At 39.8% G+C, this 22,036-nt stretch overlaps 4 protein-coding genes across 4 annotated transcripts; 1 reads left to right on the top strand and 3 right to left on the bottom strand.

Moving 5' to 3' along the window:
- Positions 1–347: 347 nt before the first annotated feature.
- Positions 348–2,720, bottom strand: MONOS_11039 (uncharacterized protein). Its single transcript, XM_067863536.1, has 5 exons — positions 2,664–2,720; positions 2,583–2,596; positions 2,298–2,527; positions 2,139–2,244; positions 348–2,065 (listed from the first exon to the last, which is right to left on the bottom strand). Exons 1-5 carry the CDS (start codon positions 2,666–2,668, stop codon positions 759–761), a joined length of 1,662 nt encoding a protein of 553 aa, XP_067731514.1. The 5' UTR covers positions 2,669–2,720; the 3' UTR covers positions 348–758.
- A 139-nt stretch (positions 2,721–2,859) lies between these two features.
- On the top strand, positions 2,860–3,955 carry MONOS_11038 (Vacuolar protein sorting 24B (Vps24B)). The gene is made up of 4 exons (XM_067863535.1): positions 2,860–3,287; positions 3,342–3,374; positions 3,432–3,569; positions 3,645–3,955. The coding sequence occupies exons 1-4, from the start codon at positions 2,892–2,894 to the stop codon at positions 3,720–3,722; spliced, it is 645 nt and encodes a 214-aa protein (XP_067731513.1). The 5' UTR covers positions 2,860–2,891; the 3' UTR covers positions 3,723–3,955.
- On the bottom strand, positions 3,793–6,031 carry MONOS_11037 (putative 26S proteasome regulatory subunit 4). The gene is made up of 8 exons (XM_067863534.1): positions 5,942–6,031; positions 5,760–5,850; positions 5,529–5,653; positions 5,155–5,469; positions 5,021–5,080; positions 4,865–4,958; positions 4,395–4,731; positions 3,793–4,283 (listed from the first exon to the last, which is right to left on the bottom strand). The coding sequence occupies exons 1-8, from the start codon at positions 6,011–6,013 to the stop codon at positions 4,046–4,048; spliced, it is 1,332 nt and encodes a 443-aa protein (XP_067731512.1). The 5' UTR covers positions 6,014–6,031; the 3' UTR covers positions 3,793–4,045.
- A 117-nt stretch (positions 6,032–6,148) lies between these two features.
- MONOS_11036 (putative non-canonical poly(A) RNA polymerase PAPD5/7) lies at positions 6,149–20,706 on the bottom strand. Its single transcript, XM_067863533.1, has 2 exons — positions 13,954–20,706; positions 6,149–13,753 (listed from the first exon to the last, which is right to left on the bottom strand). Exons 1-2 carry the CDS (start codon positions 20,660–20,662, stop codon positions 6,768–6,770), a joined length of 13,695 nt encoding a protein of 4,564 aa, XP_067731511.1. The 5' UTR covers positions 20,663–20,706; the 3' UTR covers positions 6,149–6,767.
- Positions 20,707–22,036: the final 1,330 nt, after the last annotated feature.

The following is a 22,036-nucleotide window of genomic DNA, read 5'->3' as shown; positions in this document are numbered from 1 at the left end:
AAAATTCTCGATAAGATAATTTGTTTTGTGTTTTCTTGGTGAACATCGTAAAGTCATCTCACGGTCGACAAAAAATTTTTCATAAATGATTTCAAACATTTGATTTTGTCACAATTGGAATACAAAAAGTGTGCAAATGATAGTTTTCTGGCCATGTTCGAAAGAGATTAAAAAATTCAACACACTAAAAAAAGTTATGATTTCAATAATAATTTCACATATGTTATCTATTTTCTACTCAAATGATCATTTCTTTAATATCAGAAATATCAGAAACTCAAAAAAATTGTTATCTTGTAAAATAACTCGAAAGCAGCCAGTCAACTCTCAAAAAAGGAAATATCCAACTTTGAAGTTCATTTTTCGATCTTTTCAGATATTCCAAAAAAAATTTTTTTTATTGCAAAAATATAAACCATTACTTTTGTTCATTGAACATGTCATTTTCGTGCTTAAATTTAAAAAAAAAATCTTATTTTGACTCTTAACAAATACTCCATTTATAAGATTATAAAAAAAAAATTCCTTTATAAAAACAAATCAAAAAATATGGATTAAAAAAGTGTGCAGAAACGGGAAAAGAAATACTAATAATAATATATTGTAATATAAAACAATTTACAAAATTATGAATACTCAACAAAAATCAAAATCAAAATCAAAATCAAAATTTTTACCAGAATCAGAATTAAAACAAAAACTGAAGCTAAATCAAAAATCAAAATATTTCACATTCATAATATCAAAATATTAACACTTTACATAATTGAAATAGGTGCAGGAATAATTAACAGCTGCTGAGAAGGAATGACATATTGAGACTGAGGATATTGGGCTGAAAAATTCTGAGCTACTCCTTCTTGATTAGAAGTCTGTGGAGGGAGTGACAATGGTGGCATTGGTGCAACATTCAATTGAAGTGCCTGCTGTTGATGCTGCAATTGCTGTGGATAAACAACTTGTGTTATGTACTGTGAAGGCAAAGCCGTTCCTGTGGGATATAAAACAGCATTCGAAACAGGTTGTTGAACGCTCTGATTGTTGAGAGGATGCAATTCTTGTTCATTTGGTACAGACACATCGAAGTCATCTTTTCCTTCTTCATAAGTACGGGAAGTTTCAGAATTTTTCTTTAAATGGCTACGACAGCAAGGATAACAGCAACACCCGAAGAAAATTTGAGGAGCACACACTAAAAACACAAATAAAATCGATCCTCCCAAAAGATGGAAAATAATGCACAAAGTGACAGATACGCCTGATTTGTGATAGCTGTATGCACATGCAATTTCTTGAACGATTGTTTCTGCTCCAACAACATACAACGTGCAATTGTTATCATTCGAAGCATCACAGGTAAAAGTGAACATTCCTTCAGGATTCGTGCTATTTGTCAGGCTTTTTAACAAGTCTCTAGTTAAATCAGTGTATACATCATCATTGGCTTCAGGAGTTACATTCATTGACAAATAGTAATCTTCTGAATCAGCATAATATGAAGAACTTCTTGCAATGTGCTGCAAATCAAAGAGATCTTCAGTGGATTGCTCTGTATTCATTTCATAATTTGATTCTATTTTCGTTTTATGCTCTCTTTTTTGGGACAATGCAGCAGTCGATTTGAGCTCTTCATTGACATCAAGGTTGTCAGTTGGAATAGGCTCACGCTTAAGCATGCCACCTTTTGTAAGTACCAAATAAAGATTATAAGGCAATTTAATATTTTGTGCTACATCAAAAATGACAGTATAATTTGAAAAAGAAAGACGTTTATCAGAAATTATCTCTAGTGATCCATCCCAAGAAAATTGGCGCTGTTCAAAGTCTGGCAGGTAAAAATTATTTTTGTAAGGATCAGTAAAACTAATCTTAAAAGATTTATCACAAGTCATATTTGATTGGTCGTGTGCTCCAGTTTCCGTATTTTTCTCGTTTTGACTTTTTTGCATGCATATCGTAAATTTCACATCATTCGAATAATTAGGAAGCTGCTGTTCGAATGAATCCATGTCGTATATTTTTGCTGAAACAATTGTCAAACCGTTTATTTGTTTATAAATATACGCTAAAGACAAGGATAAAAAAGCAAAGAAAAAAATTATTCTTTATAATGGTGAAAAACAAGCAAGATCTTCAACCTGGAACTGATGTTAATGGAATAGATTCAAATTCCCCATATCGAAGGCAACGTTCTTGTGTAATTCCTTTTGAAAAACCAATCTTTTGATGTCCAATGCTTCTCATCTTAATTAAAAAAAAGTATATCAATGCAAAAATTAAACACTTATGAGTCAAACCATTAAAACTTTTTCAAGAGAATACTCGATCATTATTGATTCGCCTGGCATCAGTGTGTGCCTGTCAAGTTTATGATGACGATATTTATCAAGATCGCATCCGTATGGATCGTATGTATTATCACTCCAAATTACAATCAATGGAACGAAGACCAGAGGCCACACAGCCAACTGAATGAAAAATGTACGGCAAACAACACTAACAGATGGCTTCATAATCTTTTCAGTTTCTATTTAAAAAGAATGTTCAATGTAAAATTGGAAAAAAGATTTCGTTGAACAAACGCAAGCATTTCCAACTTAAAATAGCAATAATCATAAAACATTATGCGTATATACAAAATATAGTATTTAAAAATTTCATACCACATTGAAGATATTTACACAAATGAACACTGTTCAATAAATGATACAAATTATAATGTTTTTGATCGAAAATTTTATAAATAACTTATCAATAAATTATTTGTTTTTTTGCGTATGTTTTATTGTTAAATTGTATATTGTTTATTTCTTCGAATCAGTGAAAGCATTTGATGTTTTATATCATTTCGATACCATATTGAAAAATTATTGATAGAAATTCAATTGAAGATGGGAAATGAGCAAACTTCACCCTCTCAACCAACAACAACTGTTGGAAACGATCCAAAAGATACAATACGCGCATGGAAGCGAACTATTCGTAGATCTCAAAGAGATATAGATAAGCAAATTCGAGGGATTGACGGAGCTGTTCTTAAAACAAAGAAAGAAGTCGAAGAATGTTTAAAAAGAGGAGATCAGACAAACGCAAAAACACTTGCGAAAGAAATTGTTACAAGTAAAAAAGCAATGGAAAGATTGTACACAGCTTCCGCACATTTGGATTCAATAACTTCAGAGCTTGAACATCAATACGCATTGATAAGAACAACGAAGGCCATGCAGAGTGCTGGAGATATTTTAAAGCACATGAATGCATGCTGCAAACTTCCAGAATTACAATCTGTTTGAATAAATTATTATAACATTTATTTGTGTTTCATTTGTTATCTTTTCAAGACAATGCAAGAACTGTCAAGAGAAATGATGAAAGTTTGAAATATATTTTTCTTCTTTTCTTGTAAGAGATCTGGATTTGTTATTTTTTAGGCTGGAATTGTTGAGGAAATGGTTAATGAAACAATGGATGACATGGACGAAGATCTCGATGAAGAAGCTGACGCAGAAGTTGAAAAAGTGGTTGAATCAATCCTTGATGGATCATTTGATAAAGCACCAACAAAATCGGTTTGCTTTTTTGTTCAAACCATACTAATGGATGTGAAAATGGAAAAAATGACTCTTTTTTTAACTTTTTTTCAGCTTGTTTCCCCTGGATCAGAGACCAGTGAAGAAGACCCCTTGGAAAAGCGTCTTGCCGCTGTTCGTGCAAGCGGGTAATTTTCGTTTCAATTTGAATCACAATTTTTGAGAACAGTTTTTATTCTGGTTTATTGTAAAAAACGTTTCATTTTATCCTTATTAAGCTTTTATTTTTATTTTTTACGAATTCCAATTTATTTCTTTGTAAAATAACACATTGTTATTATTTTTTGCATCAATTATTCAAATAGGATTTTAAAGTCAAATCAAAAAAATTACTCACTAAAAAAAATATTATCCATTAACAAGAATTATTATTATTTTTTTACTCACACACAAACACACACAAAATTAAAATTAAAACAAAAGAAAACAAGGGGGTCCATAAAAGTTCCTCCGTTTCACAGATAAAGTCCATCAATAATTCCTTCCTTCTTTTTATAGAGAACTTTTTCTTTTGCTTTCATAATATCTTTTTGGGTGATGTGCATCCTCCTCTTTCTTAAAGCAAGAAGACCAGCTTCTGTACATATTGCTCGTATATCTGCCCCCGAAAGAGAGTCTTTGCTCATGTATATTTCCTCTAACTTAACATCTGATGCAAGCGTCATCCTCTTTGTATGTATTTCAAAAATTCGTCTAAACATCACATTGAATTTAAAATAATACGTAGCAATTAATATTTGCAAAGAAAATAACAAATATATATAAAGCAATTATTGAAGAAGAACAACATCCGAAATTACAAACTTTTTAGTTGCTGCATCTGGAAGAGGAAATTCAATTTTCCGATCAATTCGCCCTGGGCGGATAAGCGCTGGATCCAACGTCTCAATTCTGTTTGTAGCCATCAGCACTTTCACATCTCCACGTGGATCAAACCCATCCAGTTGGTTGAGCAGCTCCAGCATCGTTCGCTGGATCTCCTTTTCACCACCCGATTGCGCGTCATATCTTTTAGTTCCAATTGCATCTATTTCATCAATAAACACAATTGACGGAGCCATTTCGTTTGCTGTTCGGAACAGCTCCCGAACCAATTTGGGGCCTTCGCCAAGATATTTTTGAATAAGCTCAGATCCCACAACTAATTAATACAACAAATAGCATTAATCAAAATATAACAAATACATTTCAATAATTGAGAAGAATTTTATTTTTTGTGAAAAGATTTCAAATTATTGAAGTTCTTGCATAGAACAACGATTATTATTGCACACCTCTTAAAAATGTAGCAGATGTTTCATGAGCAACAGCCTTTGCCAATAATGTCTTTCCTGTTCCTGGCTCTCCATACAAAATCACTCCTTTTGGCTAAATAGATACCAGAAAATATTTTCAATATTATAATATCAGGGATTTAAAAAAGCACAAACTGGTTTGATTCCAATATCTTCGTATAATTCTGGATGTGTAAGAGGTAATTCAACAGCTTCCTGAATGCGTATTCATCACATTCCACGTGTAACAAAAAGAAATTTTAACCTATCAATAATAATCACATATATACCTTGATTTCTTGAATTTGTTTTTCAAGCCCACCAACATCTGCATACGACTCTTGTGGAGCCTTTTCAACTTTCATAACGCTAACCAGAGGATCTACTTCATCATTTAATATTCCCACAATGAAATGAACTTTATTATGAAGAAGAACAGTTGATCCAATATCAAGCTGTTCCCTATCAACAAAAGACATAATCGACACATAAAATTCAGGTCCTTCATTCGTCGAAACAATGGCGTGATTTTCATCAATCATTTCTTCAAGATTACCAATAGCAAGTGGCGAACCACGAAGGTCGTCAACCATCTTTCTCTCTTTCTAAAATATATCATTCAAAGTTCAAACTACTGAACAAAATACATCGAACAATTTCAAACAATAGCTTCTTCGGTTTTGGGTCTATTCGTTTCTGCATTTTTTATGAATTCCTCTTCCAAAAGAAGATGGTCCTTTATTCTTTCAAGGCGCAGTTGCCTTAACCTACACTTCGAAAGAGGATTCACTTTTTTGTTTATGCGAATAGATAAAGATGGATTAAATAGTATATCAAACACATTTCACAGAAAAATTAAAAATTTTCAAAAACAAAATAGAAACGAATTAAAAACCATCTGGTAATTTGTTTGTTTTTCTCTGAGTACTTTTTTCATATTTCCAGACTTTTCTTTCTGTGTGCTTTTCCTTCTTCTTTTCTGGATCCTGCTATTTTTCCATGTAGGATTCGGCGAAATGTCACATTTTAAACAGACAGAATTTTTTAATAAGACAATTTATATGAATGCAAAAATACTTCTTCTTTTTTCTTTTGTTGCTGTTGGCCTTGATTTTGGCCCATTTGCTGCCCAAGTTGCTGATTTCCCATGTTTGATCTGAAAAAACTAACCATCATTTGAGAAATGTGACTTTAATTGAATGGGCTTTCACACATATTTTTCAGTTTTAATAACAAAATTTTTAGTATATTGACCTCAAAAAAATAAAATCAAAAAAGAAACATGTGGTTCTTATTTCTTGTTTACAATATTTGTTATATTAAAAACAATATTTTTTGATTTGTTTTTTATATGTCAAATTAGTATTTTCTTTTTCTTTTTCTTTCTTTCTTTCTTTCTTTCTTTTTTGTTAAAATGTTTAATATTTTTTATTTTTTAAAATTTTGAAGAGGCATGGCAGAATGATCCGATCGCACCAGCGCATCATTGGATCTGGATGCATCGTTCTTCATTCTATCTTTTGCTCCACAATGATGAGTATAACAGCCCCATTTGTCAGACGTGGATGGAATGATTCATTGAAACATACCTATATCATTCCATAACAACCAAACATTATAAATATTTTTATTTATTTATTTAAATTGAAATTCCGATGAACGACAAAATGTCTGTGTGTAGACGCAATCAACTGTGCCAGTTATAATAATATTAATGATAATGATAATAATACTAAATTCATTATTATTATTATTATTATTATTATTATCGTAATTGCGTACAGCGATGGGGTTCTGAATGTGAAATACATACAGGAAAATGAGAGGAAAGATGGCATGAGCAGCCATCACGGGAAATGGATAAGTACACGAAGAATATCAGAGAAGTGGCGGAAAAAAACAATCAAGAAGGATCTGAATTGACAATGGAGGGATGAGAAGAGGGAGAAGAAGAAGAAGAAGAAGAGGAGGAGGAGGAGGAAGCAATAGAAGTAGGTTGAGATGCAGTCTGTGTGTGAGAAGATGGTGGGGTATTCATTGAAGAAGATTTAGAGAGTATGCTTGGAGGATGTTGAGATGGAGAATTTTGTGGATGAAATGAATTGTGATGAGATGAAGATGAAGATGAAGATGAAGATGAAGAGGAAGAGGAAGAAGAAGATGATGATGGAGATGAAAATGCCGTCTCAGAAGAAGTTGATGATGAAGGAGAAGAAGGAGAAAATGGAGATGCAGATGCAGAAAGCGATTGTTGATTTGTTTGTGAATGAGGTTGAGTCATCAAAGCAGAAGAAGAGGAAGAGGAAGAGGAAGAGGAAGAGGAAGAAGAAGAGGAAGAAGAATACTTTGCAGATGCTGCAAGTATTGATGGGTGTTGTTGTTGGAGAGCTGAAATATTATCTGAAGAAGGCTCATTCGATGCAGAAGTCACGTTTTCTGTGTGAAGTTCATTTTCTTTGCTGTTTGAAGCAGATTTCGATGTTGTTTTATTTGCATTTTGTGAATTTTGCATAGGAAAAGTCTGGTTTTGCTGTTGAAATTGAGAAGGAGAATTAGAAGAACTTGAAGAATTAGATGAAATAGAAACATCTGAATGATTCTGTGCAGGAGCAGGCTCAGACAACCTCAGTGTGATTGAAGGCAATTTACGTGGAGGAGCATAAGAGGAATTAGACATATCGGATGTATTGGATGTATTGTTTGCATTGTTTTCGTGTGAAGAAGAAGAAGAAGAAGAAGAAGAACGAGTTTTTTCACCTTCAGAAACAGATTTCGTTGAATTTGAAGCAGCTGTCTTGTCAGTTTTGCCTTCTTCTTCTTTTGTTTCTTCATCTTTTGCCTTTTCTTCTCCTCTTTTCTCTTCCTTCTCTTCCTTCACTTCTTTCACTTCAGCTGGCGTTGCATCTTTTCTCAGTCCGCTTTCTTTCATCACATTCATATTCTGGATATGCAAATAGGATGCTAATGAATTCGAGGAAGGAGAAGGAGAAGAGGAAGAAGAGGAAGAGGAAGAAGAGGAAGAGGAAGAAGAAGAAGAACGAAAAGAGGAGGAGGCAGAAGAAGCAAAGGATGATGAAAAAGAACTGGTGTTTGCATTGAATGAAATCGGAATAGTTGAATGAAGAGAAGCAACCGCACGTTTTGGATCACCTCCCGTTCGCCACATCGAAGAAGAAGAGGAAGAGGAGAAAGTAGAAAGAGAAGAAGGAGATAAAGAAGAAGAAGAAGAAGAAGAAGAAGATGATGATGATGATGAAGATGACGAATGATATGGAGAGAACATAGGATATCTGCTGCCAGGCGTGCTGTGAACAGTTGCCAATGGAGAAGAAGCAGAGAGAATGGGTGGATTGAGTGAGGGAGAATTCGAAGCATTCGATTGCAAAGGCAGCTTCAAAGAAGAAGAAGAAGAAGATGATGATGATGAATTAGAAGTAGAAGTAGTAGAAGATGAAGTTGCAGAAGAGGAAGAGGAAGAAACAGAAGAAGCAGCAGAAGACAATCCATAAGACGGAGACGAAGGCAAAGGCGAAACAGTTCCCCCGATGATTGCCTTTGTGATGAGAGGGGTAGAGCGCTGAGGAGGATTAGGAAGCAGAGCAGGCTGAGGGGGGAAAGGGGAGACAGTATACGGAGTGGTCTCATCATATGCAGCACCTGTGCGTGTGTGGGAGAAAGAGGAAGGAGAATCAGAGGAAGAAGAAGAAGAAGAAGAGGAGGAGGAGGAGGAAGAGGAAGAAGAGACACGAGAAGGCAGATGACGGGAATGAAGGCTGCTGTTGCTGTTGTTGCGGAGAAGGAGAGAAGGAGAAAGAGTGGGAGTGCCAAGTTTAGGGGAAGGGTTGCCACTGAGGGAGATGCCGTGTGGCTGAAGAGACAGAGAGGGAGAGAAAGAGGAAGGAGAATACGGCTGGGGCTGCTGAGGCGGCTGAAGCTGCTGATTAGGATTATTCAGATTGTTCAGATTGTTCAGATTATTCAAGTTGTTTTGAGAGAGATTGTTCGGAAAACCAGTCTTGGGAACTCTGGGTGACAAGATGACAGGGACGCTGCGGGAAGAGGAAGGAGGCAGAGAGAAAGAAGGAGACGTCTGAGATGTTAGAGATGTTTGAGAAGGGCTGGTGTATGGATAAGGAGGATGGGCAGACAAGGGAATGAGCTGTGGCTGTGGCTGTGGATGAGGGTGAGGATAAAGAGAAGGAGAAGGAGAAGGAGAAGAAGAGGAAGAGGAAGAGGAAGATGAAGAAGGAGGATGAAGCTGAGGCTGAGGTTGCTGCCCAGGTGGCAACAATGGATGTAATTGTGAATGTGGTTGAATCTGATGTTGAATCTGAGGTTGAATATGTGCATTTGATTGAGGGATGAGAGGAGGATAAATGCCTGTCTTTGGATGAGGCTGAGGATAGGAAGTGTTGTCATTTGAGGCGAATGTGCGGAAAGGAACAGCATAAGAGGAGGAGGAGGAGGAAGAGGAAGAAGTAGCAGTAGAGGAAGAAGAAAGAGAAAGAGAAGGGGAAGAAGAAGAAGAAGAAGAAGACGACGATGATGAAGATGAGGGAGGATTCATCTGCATTGGAATGGAAGGAGAAGAAGCAGAAGAAGACAGCGAAGGAGATAGAATTGAAGCAGAAGGAGTGCCTAGTGAAGGGCTGGTGCTGTTGCTGTGAACAAATGGAGGAGCTTTTGTTGAGAGGGAAAGAGGCTTTGAGAGAGAAAGACGAGAAGAAGAAGAAAGAGAAGGAGAGGAAGAAGGAGAGGAAGAAGAAAGAGAAAGAGAAGGAGAAGAAGAAGAAGAAGAAGAAGAGGATATTGATGACGATGATATAGCAACCGTGTGAGAAGCAGAAGCAGAAGAAGCAGAAGAACCAGATGATGATGATGATGTATGTTTCATTTCACCAAGATGAGGCGAAAGCCTATCTTCATCAACAACATCATCGCCATCAGAAGAAGAAGAAGAAGGAGAAGAAGGAGAAGAAGAAGAATGTGAAGAAGAAGCAGAGGAAGTTGAGTCATGAAGAGATGACTCAGAATCATGTATTGAAGCAGAAGCAGAAGCAGACTCAGAATTCGATTCAGACTCAGAGTCATCTTCTGTGTGTGTCAGACCAGGTGGAGCAGGAGAGACAGAACGATCGGTGTTTGACTCAGATTCTGTGAAATTCTCTTTCTCTTTCTCTTTCTCGGCTTTTGACTTTCCTTTTGCTTTTGCTTTTACTTTGGAAGAAGCAGGAGTTTTTGTTTGATTACTGTTATGGTTGCTTTCTTTTGCTGGTTGTTTATCATCATCTTCTTTTTCTTTTTCCTCTTTTTCTTTTTCTTTTTCTTCAACTTTCCCTTCTTCTTTTTCTTTTCCACCTTCAACTTCTTCATCTGGTGCATTGCTTGAAGATGCCTGGGTTGAATTAGAAGTTAGCAGCTCTTCAGAAGTATTGTTATTGTCATGCTTGTCTGATTGAAGCTGTTGGGTCGATGCAGCTGATGAAAGTGGAGTTGGTGAAGAAGATGAAGAAGACAAAGAAGATGAAGAAGACGAAGGAGATGAAGAAGATGAAGATGACGAAGATGACGAAGATGACGAAGGAGAAGAAGATGATTTATGAGAAGAGCTTGATTCAATTGAAGAGGAAGGAGAAGAGGAAGAAACTGAAGAAACCGAAGAAACCGAAGAAGAAGAAGAAGATTCCATAGAAACAGCAACATTTTGTGAACTATTAATTCCCTTTTCATCAGATTCTTTGCTGTTCAATTGTTCATTTCTTTTGCCATGGGCATCGCTGAATGCACTTGTGGGAGCATCACTCTGGCTGTGATTCAGCGATGCTCCCTCACCCACGAAAAAAGACTGATTCTCTGTGTGTTCTGGAGAGGAAGAAGAGGAAGAGGAGGAAGAGGAGGAAGAAGAAGAGGAAGAAGAAGAAGAAGAAGGCACATATCGTCTGGATGCAGCAGAAGATCGGGAGCTTCCACTTTGATTTGAAGAGGATTGAGAAGAGGAAGACTGAGATGATTTGGACTGAGATGATGACGATGACTTGTTTGAAAGCCCAGGAGGTTCATCTGAAGAGGAAGATGAAGAAGAAGGAGAAGAAGAAGAATTAGCAACAAACAATGCAGGAGTACTTGAAGGCACAGCAGATGACAGAACAGGAGTGCTGGCTAAAGAAGATGTTTGAGCAGAAGCGAATTGAATTGAAGATTCTGTTCCACTTTCAGCTGAATGTGGAGTCTCTTTGTTTTCATTGGAATTTCTATGTTTATTTGATTTTTTCTCTTCTTCTTTCTCTTTCTCTTTTCCTCCATTCCCTTTGGATGACCCATCAGTTGCATTGGCAATTGAATTCTTCTGTTTTGATGAAGGAGATAGAGAAGGGCTTTTTGTGGCGTGCAAAGGCGAAGAATGAGAGAAATCTGCTGAAATATTCGCTTTTTGTTGAGAGGAAGAAGAATAAGAATTAGAATCAATTGAAGAGTCAGGTATGACTGAAGAAGAAGAAGAAGAAGAAGAAGAAGAGGGGGAGAAAGAAGGAGAAGATGAAGGAGAAGAAGGAGAGGGAGAGGGAGAAACAGAGCCAGCTAAAGTGGTGTTGAGATCAGGAGCTGATCTGCGTTCTTTGTTTGACTTAGAAGATTTTGATTTGGAGGAAGGAGAAGATGAAGGAGAAGAGGAAGAATTGGAATTAGGGCTGGCTGTTGAATCTGAAGAAGAAGAAGATGTTTCGGCCCCCTTTGCATCGTTTGCAGTATCATTTGAACGTTTCTTGTTGTGTTTGGATGATTGAGAAGAAGAAGAAGAAGAAGATGATGATGATGATGAAGGTGATGACTTGTGAGAGGAAGGAGTAGAAGAAGGAGAAACTGAAGCTCTGCTGCTGCTGTTCCTGCGAGATTTGTTATGTGCATCATCTGATTGTTGAGGAGGGGCAGAAGACGATTTGGGGGAGGAGGAAGGAGAGGAAGAATTCGAAGTATTAACATTCGAAGAAGAAGAAGAAGAAGAATTAGTCTGGTGTGTGTGTTTATGAGAGGAAGCTTTGCTGTTATGTTGTTCTCTCTCTGTCTTTGCCTCAATCTGCACTTCCATCGGCAGAATCTTCCCATTCTGTGTGCTGATGTCCAATGTAAGCATCATCGGCGGTGCTGTTCCGTGTCGATTGGAAGATGACTTGTGAGTTTCTTTCTGTTGATCTTTTGATTGATCTTTTTGTTGCTCTTTCTGTTGCTCCTTTTGTTGATCTTTTGATTGTTGCTGCTGCTGTTGTGATGATGATGATGATGATGCATCTTCAGATGAATTTTCCAGAGGTGATGGTGTGATCACACCAGATTCAGCTGTGCGCGAAGAAGGAGATGATGATGAGGAAGAGGAAGAGGAAGAGGATGATGAATTATTTTCAGTTGAGGGAGAATCAGCTTTATTTGTTGAGGCAGTGGATTCTTCATTCTCCTTTTTCGAAGAAGAAGAAGGAGAAGATTTTTCTGATGAATCAGAAGTTGCTTCATTTTTTCCTTCTGCTTTGTCATCATCTGCTTTGTTTTTCACTTGTTCTTCTGCCAAAGTGTTTGTTTCCGTTTGTTTCTGTGCACTTTCTTGCGTTGTCTCTGACTGTTTCGCCTGCGAAGAAGCAGTAGTAGTAGTAGAAGAAGAAGAAGAAAGTGCATTCATCTGCAGAGGCTGTTGAATCTGTTGATTTTGTTGTTGTTGTTGAGAAGGCACAAATGAACCTGTCTGTTGTTGTTGTTGCATGTTGTTCTGAGCAGGCTGACTAGCCACACTCAGCTGAGGAGACAGATGGTGATGAGATGGCACAAACCCACTCTCAGCAGGCATCATCGGAGACGCAAAGGGGCCTTCTGTTCTGACAAGCGAGGGCGAATGTCCAAGCTGAGCATTGTGAAGTGGTTGTGATTGTTGTTGTTGCTGCTGCTGATACTGAAACTCAGACGAAGCAGCGCGTGGCGGGAAACTGTACAGCTTTTGGTGTGTCTGTCCGAAAGGGGCGGATGGATCATTCATTTGTCCAGAAACTGGCAGAGGTGTTGGAGAAAGGCCTCTGTTGCATGCAGAGACGTTAATGGGCGGGGCAGACGCAGCGATTGATGAAGGACCAAGAGCGCCAGGCGGAGGAGATGTGCCCATGAAGCGGAGAGCGCCGGCCTGTGACATGGAGAATGGGTTCATTGAGTTCTGAAGAGGTTGCATGGAGGGGATGGAAGATATGGAAGGAATAGGAGACATGGGGGAGATAGAAGGCATGGAGGATATAGAAGACATAGAAGACATAGAAGACATTGACTGCATTGAAGGCAGAGGGGGCATCCTCATTCCGATCGCATTGGCAGCAGCGTTGGTGACATAGGGAGAGGAGATCGATGGGCCAACAGCAGTAGAAGAAGGCGGGGTTGTTGAGCCAGCAACAGACGAAGCAGCCTGTTGTGCCAATGAAACAGGCATCATCATCTCGTTTGTGGCAGGCACTTCATTCATCATGTGCCTGTTCATGTCATATGGCCCTTGCATGGCCTCTTGCATCTGCTGGAACTGCTGCAGACTGAAAGGCGCACCCAGCAGCCCGTTCATCCCGCTCATCCCACTCATCCCTGACATCCCTGTCATTCCATTCATCCCATTCATCCCATTCATTCCACTCATGCTGCTCATTCCATTGATGCCATTCATTCCATTCATTGCTCCCATTCCATTCATCCCGTTCATCCCACTCATCCCATTCATTGTGCCCATCGTGTTCATAGTGTTCATTCCGTTCATGCCTGTGCTGCCCATATTAACCCCAACATTGACACCCACAGGAACAGCAGATGTGCCGATGGTGTGGCTGTTGAGGAGAGATGAAGGATGAATGCCGCTGCTCAGGAGTTGTGTGTTATCTGTGTGTTTAATAATCAAAATGAATCAAGAATAAAAATAAATGTTCAGTGCAATCATAAATAAATAAATAAATAAAATATGACATAGAATATAAATAAAGAAGCAAAAAAGAACAAATCATTGTTTTGTTCTGAAACAATATACTCAAATCCAACAGAACAAGAATCCCCTTTCCCACCTCCTTCTCTAAAAATAATACCTTTATCATTCATGCTCATTGGATACTGTGTATTGTGCTGATATCCCCTGAGTGCATTCTCTCTCTGTGCCAGCTCCATCGCCTCGCTGTGTGCCCGTGCATCGACAATCAGTCTGTGTGCTGCAGTGAAGAACCTTGTATCATCATAGAACGAGTTGATTCTGATACGATAGTTGGAAAACAGCACATCAGATGTGAGGACGCGCCCCAGAAGAGTTGGGAGGGCAAAGTCACCCATGGCATTCATGTCTTCTTCATAGTACTCATCAGCTTCATCGTATATATGCATGTTGTCTGTCATCCCATTCTGTGAGGTTATCATCGACATCAGAGAGCGATGTACAAATGGCTGTGCAGGGGGAACAAGCTTCTTCTCTTCTTTCGGAGCATCTTTGTCTTTCTCTTTTTCTCCTTCACTTTTTCCGTCTTTGTTAACAGATTCTGAAGAAGAAGAAGAAGAAGATCCAGAATTAGCAGAAGCATTAGCAGGAGATGGAGCCGGAGTTGGGTTCACCACAGGAGAAGATGGAGGAGATGGCGACTGATAATCTGCAGATTCTCTGAGCCTCGCATTCAGCAGCGCATTGCATTGTGAATACATTGCTGGGGAAAGCGGATCCACCTGCGCTTTCGATAGCTCCTTGTAGGCATTGCCGAAGAGCTCCTTGATGCGGCAGTAGTTGTAGGCAGAGCGAGCTGTGTTGTTTGACTGGTCGAGTGGGTCTTCCACCACAAGCGGGTAGTCCCCATGATTCACCCCATCCAGCAGCTTCGCACGCTTCGTGCGGATCACATCCATCGGAATGTACTCACCGTCACCTCGCACTGAAATAGCGTATCTGGCATACAAGAAGCGGGGTTCGCCAGAAGGAGGCAGTGGAAGATCTTCAGACTCTGAGTAGAGCTGGTAGAATGTGATTAGCAGCCTGCCCAGACTCACTTTGCTGGGGTCTTCGCCGAAGTTGCGCTTGAACTGCTGGATGTGCGAGAGGACGAGCAAAGAGAGAGGGTAGCCACTGATACCGCCAGTGTATGGCTCATTCAGCTTGTTCTCGACTAAGTGCGCCTTCACAATGAGGATGATGTAGCGTGCTTGAGGGTACACAATCAGCATGCAGCGCAGGAAGTCTGTGTTGATGATGCCGGTGAGCTGTCCATAGCCGATATCTGAGTGGACACTTGTGTGCTCATCATCGACTTTGATGATGGGAATACGAGCAGAAGCAATGAACTTGGGCTTTTTAACAACTTGGCCTTCCTTCAGCAGCTTTTCTAAGTGAGAGAGGAAAGTGTGGATGTCTTCGTGGGAGACAGTTGGGCCGGGTGGGAGGCTGAAGTGAACGTGCTTCAGCTGAGAGAGGAACTGAGGAGAAGGCAAACGGATGGATGAAGAGGAAGAAGAAGAGGAAGAAGATGAAGTTGATGCCTTTGCAGATGCAGATGCTGCGGTTGCTGTTTCTGCAGTTGATGTTTTCTTTGTTTCTGACGATTGAGACGTGCTTGATTGTGCTGAAGTTGAGGTCGAAGATGAAGATGAGGCTGATGCATTCGCTTTGTCATTTGTTGAGTTTAGTGGCTTTGGTTCATTCAGATCTTTCTCGTTTTGTTTGTCAGCATCTGTTTTTTCTTTGCTCTTTTCTTCTTTTTCTGCTTTTTCTGCTTGCTCTTCTTGTTCTTTCTTCGACTCTTGAGACTCCAAAGAACTCTCTCCATTTGACTTTTGTTCCTCTTCTGCTTTTTTTGCCTGGCTGTTATGGTCATTTTCTTCAGAATTATCAACCTCTTCATCTTTAGAGTCACTGTTCTCTTTCTTTTCATTTGACTTCACGACAGAATCTTCATCTTGCTTCTCTTTCATGTCTTTGTTCTGCGTATCCTTCACTTCTTCTGCATTTTCTCCTTTTGTCGCTATTGCTTCTCCTTCTTTTCGGTCTCCTTCATTGTTAAGAGTGGCATTTTGCTCATTCTCCTTTTGAGTTTCTATCGCACCGTCCTTTTTAGTGCTGTCATCTCCTCCTTTTGCTGACTGTGTCAGATCTTCGGCTGCTTTCTTTCCTTCTTCCTTCTCTTTCTCTTTCTCTTTTGCATCTTCTTCCTTTGCTTTCGCATCCTTTTGAATCGCAGCAGCAGAAGTAGTAGTAGTAGTAGTAGAGGCAGAGGCAAATCTCGAAGTCAATGCATTGCGAATAGCTTTGATGTAATGCTTCTCTGCCTTCCTTGTGTCTGCAAAGCGGTAGAACTCCCGCACCGTCGGAGAAACTAAGCTCGACGGTGGAGAAATGTAGTTGTTGCACAGCACCAATGGCGCAGAGAAGTCGAGAATGTGCTGCATGGCTGGTGTCAGCGGGATCGCCAGCAGCTCCTTCAGATTGATCACCTGCGAGGGAGTGGTGAAGGGCACGCTGTCTGCTGCTGCTGCATTGGCCTCAGAAGAGCGCATGATGTACGGGTCAGTCGGATCGAAGCCGAAGTTCGGGTTGGCGTGCTCTTCGATCTTCAGGGCGATCTGCGGGTCGCAGTCGCACTTGCGGTGGAACAGCACGCTTCCGCAGATGTGGCACACCTTCACCTTCACGTGGTGGCTGCGGAAGGAGATGATGCCCTGCCCGATGCTCCGCTGCAGGCTGATCATCCATTCGTGTGCTGACTGCGTCGGCGCCATCAGATTCGACATCATCCCTTCTTCGTCCTTGTGGAACCCAGTTTCTGTCTCGATGTTGACTGCTTTGCTTGCAGTTTCTCCAATTCTGTCTTTCCCTTTCTCTCTCTCTCTTTCTCGTTCTGCTCCTTCGTCTCCTCTTTGCTTGAACTTGTCACCATGCCAAAACTGGAACAGTGAGCGCATAATTCTCTGGCACCGCTGGATGTACCTGTGCTGGTCAGCTGTGATGATCACGAGATCAATATCAGATGTTGGAAGAGACAGATACGACGAAAAAGAGCCATACACACACAACAGCAGCGATGGATTCACTTTGTGCACACAAGAGAGGATACTGTTGATGAGGTCGAAGCGAGCAAGACAGTCTGCTTTTGTCAATGACATGTATGTGTGGAAGTTCAGAATCTCCTGTGTGAGCAATGCTTCTCTCACCCGCTGGTTGCTGGCACACAGCGACAGCAGGTTAGCGTGGATGTCGTTGTATGCAAATGGAACAGGGAGACGATTGCGGTTCTGGGATGAGACAGAGGTGGCTGTGACTGAGGGAGAAGGAGAAGGAGAAATAGAAGCACCAAATGAAGATGATGAAGAGGAAGAGGAAGAAGCAAAAGTTGAATGATTGTCAGACAACGGAGGAGAAGCAGAAGGCGATGCTTGCAGGTCCTTCAGCATTGTGTCCTGAGAAGATTCAGCAGCAAGCTTCTTCTTGATCGCCAACTCCTTCTGTCTCTTTCGCCCTTCTCTGCTCAGCCGCCAGCTCACCGACTTGCTCCCGGCCAGCCAGTAGTTCGCCTCTGGCTTCACCACCTGTGCTGCAAACTGGTTTATCCGCTGCAGGTCTGAGTGTGTCAGTTTCGCCAACGATGCTGTCAGTGATGTCTTTGACAATGTCTGCAGCAGAGTGGAAGAAGCGCAGTATGGATCGAGGTAGTCATAAATCCCATTGGGTGTCTTCATCCATGGGATCTGTGCCATCTGACTGTCGACAATCGTCATCGGCTCTACATACTCAGCATCAGGCAGCTCAGTTGTCACGTAGCGGAGTGGGAATGCCTGCTGGCTCTTGTCCTGGAGAGTGCTGAAGTACATGAAGAAGTGCCGGTTGATCAGAAAGAGCGGAGAAAGAGGAGCAGGAATGCTCTTCAGATCGTGCTCAGCCGCATCTAAAAGCGCCCGTCGCTGCTCCTGCAATTGCTGCTGGAGCTGTTGTTGGATTTGCATCTGCTGTTGTTGTTGCTGTTGTTGAAGTTGCTGTTGCTGCTGAAGCTGAAGAGCTTCAATTGCTGCTCGCTGGCTGTCTGCTGGAATGCTCTGTTCGTTGTATCCCATCTGCACATGCTGGTCAGACGCTGATTGTGAACTGGATAGCTCTGTCTCTTGACGAGGCATTCCTTCTCCAGTCAAATTGCTTGGCTCTCCTCTCATCTCTCCACCACCAACACTGCTGCCATTGCCTGTGGTTGCTGTGAAAGCACACCCTGCTCCTTCGCTCAGACTCATTGCAGATTGCCCAGAAACACCCATTGCCTGCCTGCCGTCACTCACTCCCATTACACTGTTAGCATTAATATTGGCATTTGTCTGTTGCATTCCTCCTGCTCCTGTCTGAAGCTGCTGCTGAAGCTGCTGCAGATTGTACAGATCCATTCCTGTTGCCAGCGATGGCAATGTTGTGATGTTTTTTGTTGCCAGCTGGTTTGACAGCTGCTGCAGCAACATCTGCTGTGTCTGTTGAGTCTGCTGTGCCTGTATTAAGTTTGCTGCTCTTTGAGAAGCAGTTGTTGTGAATCGCTCGTTCACACTTTGTTGAGAAGGCAATGAGGAGGAAGGAGAAGAGGAAGAAGCGCTTGAAGAACCATCAGATTGGTTGGTGTATGAAGTATTGTAGTTTTGGGGTGTCATTTCATGGAAGTGAGTGACAGTTGAATTAGTCATTGCATTCTGTTGCTGTTGCTGCTGCTGCTGTTGTTGTTGTAACTGCATCTGAAACTGCTGCTGCTGATTTGTGGGTGATGGCAGAGGAAGAATTGAGCTCTGGATGGGCTGGGTGGTTGATGACTGTAAAGACGGCTGGTTTGCTTCGAGAGGCATTGGAGATGAAGTGGAAGGGAAAGATTGTTGCTGCTGAAATTGATTGGCAGAAGAAGAAGAAGAGATGCTTTGATGAGATGAATAAGACGGCTGGGATATTGGCGTAGATGAAAGCAGAGACTGAGGATTGGATGAAGTGAACTGAGACGGCTGTTGATCAAAGTTATATCCAGAAGAAGAGGAAGAGGAGGAGGAGGAAGAAGAAGAAGAACCAGGTTTAGAAGGAGTAGACAATAAGGATGTTGTGTCTGAAGGAGAAGCAGACATGGTTGAAGTGGAAGAAGACTGAAGTACATCAGCTGTTGGTGTTTGCGAAGTGACTGCATTGGAAGGATGAGGTGAGGCATAGCTTGGAGTGTGAGTAGAATAAAACTTGTTTATTGACGAAGATGAAGAGGATGATGATGAAGTAGAGGAGGTGGAATAAGAGGGGGAAGAAGAAGGAGAAAGTGATGGTGTCTGTGTAGTTGATAGCATGTTCTGAGGAAGAGAAGTCAAAGGGAATGAAGGAGTGAATGATGAAGAAGAAGAGGAAGAAGAAGAGGAAGAAGGAGAAAACGAAGATTTCGGAAGAGTTAATGTGGAAGTGGATGTAGTTGTAATTGAGGTATTTGTATTTGAAAGAGGAAAAGTTGCAGAAGAAGATGAATAAGACGAAGGTGAGGGGCTTATTTGCTCTGGGGGAGTTGTGGCAGTAGTCGGTTTCAGCGAAAGATTAAGGAGAGGGGTGAACGTGGAAGATGATGCAGAAAGTGACGAAGCAGGGCTCGTTTTGTGGGAGTGCTGCTCCTGGAAGGGGGTCAAAGAAGAGACAGAATTCTGAGAAAAATTTGCTGCTTTAGTCGGTGTGGACGGAGTTGTGAGGATGGCATTGGGCAAAGAAGATGAGCGCGATGTGTTTAGCGAAGAACTGGCAGAGGCTGATCCGGATAGATTTTGTGCATCTGATGAATAAGCAGAATCTGCTGATTGCTTCACGGAATCGTCTTCAGATGCAGATGCAGTCGCAGAAGAAGATGCGAATTCCGTGCTTAGTGTTGAACTGCTTGTTGATGCAATTTTTGATTCTTCATTTGTGATGTTAGTTGATTGAATATTCGAAGGAGAAGTGGAAAGTGCAATTGCAGATGTATAAGTTCCTTCATTCTCTTTTCCTGGTGTATTTTGTTCCTTGTAATGACCTAGTTCTGTTTCATTACCACTTATGTTTTGTTCCAAACCGTAATTCATTTGAGGTCTCGATGAATTGGAACTCAATTTAGAGTTTGTTTCCGAAGCATAAAGTGTACTATCCTGAATAGGAGCGCTTTTGACTTCCTCGGTTAATATGCTTGCATCGCTTGCTAGCATTTGCCTTTTCGTTTTCTCCTCCTCCAAAAGCTTGGAGTTTTCTTCAGCTGATTGAATAGACTCAAAAATTTTCTGCTGCTCTAATGGATCAGTTTTTCCTGAAATATAACTTTCTTCTTGTACGTCTTCTTCACGATCTTCTCCGTGTCGCTGCAACTGCCGCTGTAGCGGGGGAGTTGTTGAAAAGGAATGCTTTGTTGAAGTCTGTTTTTTTCGATCTTTAGCCTTTGTTTGCTGAAACTTCATTCGAGATTCTTCGCTGATAATGTCAGGACCATGATTTTCTGCCTTTTCATTTTCATTAAATAATTGGTCAGATGAATCTGTCATTTTTGATTCTTTTCTTTTTGACTTGTCTAAATCCTTGTTATCTCGATTTTTATCTGTCTGTTCGCGTTGTTGCGAGGCCAATGCGCCTCTTTGAGTCTTTTTATCCTTTGAAGAATTAAAAGCGATTGTGCTTCCAATCGAAGCATCCAAAGATTGAGTGAATTGGTGGCTTGATCCTCCTCCAATATTCTGTGGTTGTTGGAGTCTATCGCCCTTTCCTTTCTTTCCACCTTCTTTCTTGCCGCGCCGAGAAGATTTAGAAGTAGACTCAATCATGCCCAAGGGGGACAAGATTGCGATGCGATCAAATTGTATGATCTGAGAAACCCACAATCTGATATATTATGAATTTTTCTGAAAAAAATTCAAATATTTCAAAATTCGTTAACAATATTTATCCTATGAATTTCATCTTTTCTCATTATTTGATAAATATATTGTGAAACATCTGATTTCGTTGATGCAGAATTTATTGTGCAAACATTTTGAAGTGAATAATTTTCTGTTTTTTCCTTTTTTCCCAGATTTTTGATTTGTATTTTCAATTCAAAATAATTAAATTATTCCGAACAATATGAAATAACAATTTTAAATGTCAAATGAAAATTGAAACTGGATGTTTCATTTTTTTTTTTTTTGATGAATAGCATTTTTTTAAATGACTAATATTTTAAAAAATAATAAACTTTGCATTTGTTTCATAAAACCTATTTCATTTCTTTAAAAAAATATTTAACTGGCTTGAATTAACTTCAGCGATGAATGTCACGTAACATGAAAGTTCAAAAGTCGATGATTAATCTCACTTCAGTGAAAAATTATTAATGTTGTCAAAATTTCGTGGAACTAATATTTTATTATTATTATATTCCATAGTAAAAATTAATGGCAATGAAATAATAATGATTAATCATTGGAAATAAAAATTTATAAAATAATTTTTCTTTTGTGAATATTTTTGTCAGTTCCATAAGTGACGAAACAGTCGATATCAAATAAACGGATTGTCACTCAAATTATCCTCACAAATTTATTGTTATTTATTTATTTATTTTTTTTTTTTATTCAATCTTTTTGAAAGGTTCAAAAAAATCCAAATTTTGATCCATCCCATAATTATAGTTTAAAAAACAAAATTTCTAATCTTTTCTTTCTCTTTCTTCTTCTAGGAAGCTTTCAATCATTTCATTTTCAACAAATGACAATTTTCCTTTTTCTTTTAACATTTCTTGACTGCCAAAATTCTATATCGAAAAAAGAAAGCACACTAAATTATCACTTTTTGTCTTTGAATACGCCTCTCAACTTGAACCTTGCAAACTCAGATGCCACAAAACAAAAGAACATTTGTAAGGATATCCATCTTTTAACACAATTTGATTTTTCCAATTGCCAAAGAAATGAAAAAGCAAAATGCATATTTTCTTCAAATGTTAATTCATTGTTAAATCTTCACAACTCGTCTGTTGAGTTACATGAAATTGCACTGTTAGAAAACATTGAGAAATGCACATTATATTGTGATTCTTCGTCTATGGTAAATATTTCTGGTTGTCAATTATCAATAACTTCTTTGTCAGTCCAGCCATTTATTGAATCTTCGGGAATTGTTCTGCTGACAAGTGTGACCATCGATTTGCGATTCTGTGC

This window comes from Monocercomonoides exilis, assembly GCF_001643675.1.
Source record: "Monocercomonoides exilis strain PA203 chromosome Unknown scaffold11-1913109, whole genome shotgun sequence".
Lineage (NCBI taxonomy): Eukaryota > Preaxostyla > Oxymonadida > Polymastigidae > Monocercomonoides > Monocercomonoides exilis.
The sequence above is the reverse complement of the archived record's forward strand: the minus strand, read 5'-3'. Positions and strand labels throughout refer to the sequence as shown.

Coding starts and splice junctions, on each gene's coding strand:
- MONOS_11039 (XM_067863536.1), bottom strand. Junction 2,245..2,297: donor CTCTTGAAAAAGTTTTAATG/GTTTGACTCATA, acceptor TTTTTAATTAAG/ATGAGAAGCATTGGACATCA. Junction 2,066..2,138: donor TCCATTAACATCAGTTCCAG/GTTGAAGATCTT, acceptor CCTTGTCTTTAG/CGTATATTTATAAACAAATA.
- MONOS_11038 (XM_067863535.1), top strand. CDS start 2,892: ATGGGAAATGAGCAAACTTCACCCTCTCAACCAACAACAACTGTTGGA. Junction 3,288..3,341: donor AACTTCCAGAATTACAATCT/GTTTGAATAAAT, acceptor TATCTTTTCAAG/ACAATGCAAGAACTGTCAAG. Junction 3,570..3,644: donor ATAAAGCACCAACAAAATCG/GTTTGCTTTTTT, acceptor ACTTTTTTTCAG/CTTGTTTCCCCTGGATCAGA.
- MONOS_11037 (XM_067863534.1), bottom strand. CDS start 6,013: ATGGGAAATCAGCAACTTGGGCAGCAAATGGGCCAAAATCAAGGCCAA. Junction 5,470..5,528: donor CCAAAACCGAAGAAGCTATT/GTTTGAAATTGT, acceptor GATATATTTTAG/AAAGAGAGAAAGATGGTTGA. Junction 4,959..5,020: donor AAGATATTGGAATCAAACCA/GTTTGTGCTTTT, acceptor GTATCTATTTAG/CCAAAAGGAGTGATTTTGTA.
- MONOS_11036 (XM_067863533.1), bottom strand. CDS start 20,662: ATGATTGAGTCTACTTCTAAATCTTCTCGGCGCGGCAAGAAAGAAGGT. Junction 13,754..13,953: donor AATGAGCATGAATGATAAAG/GTATTATTTTTA, acceptor TTAAACACACAG/ATAACACACAACTCCTGAGC.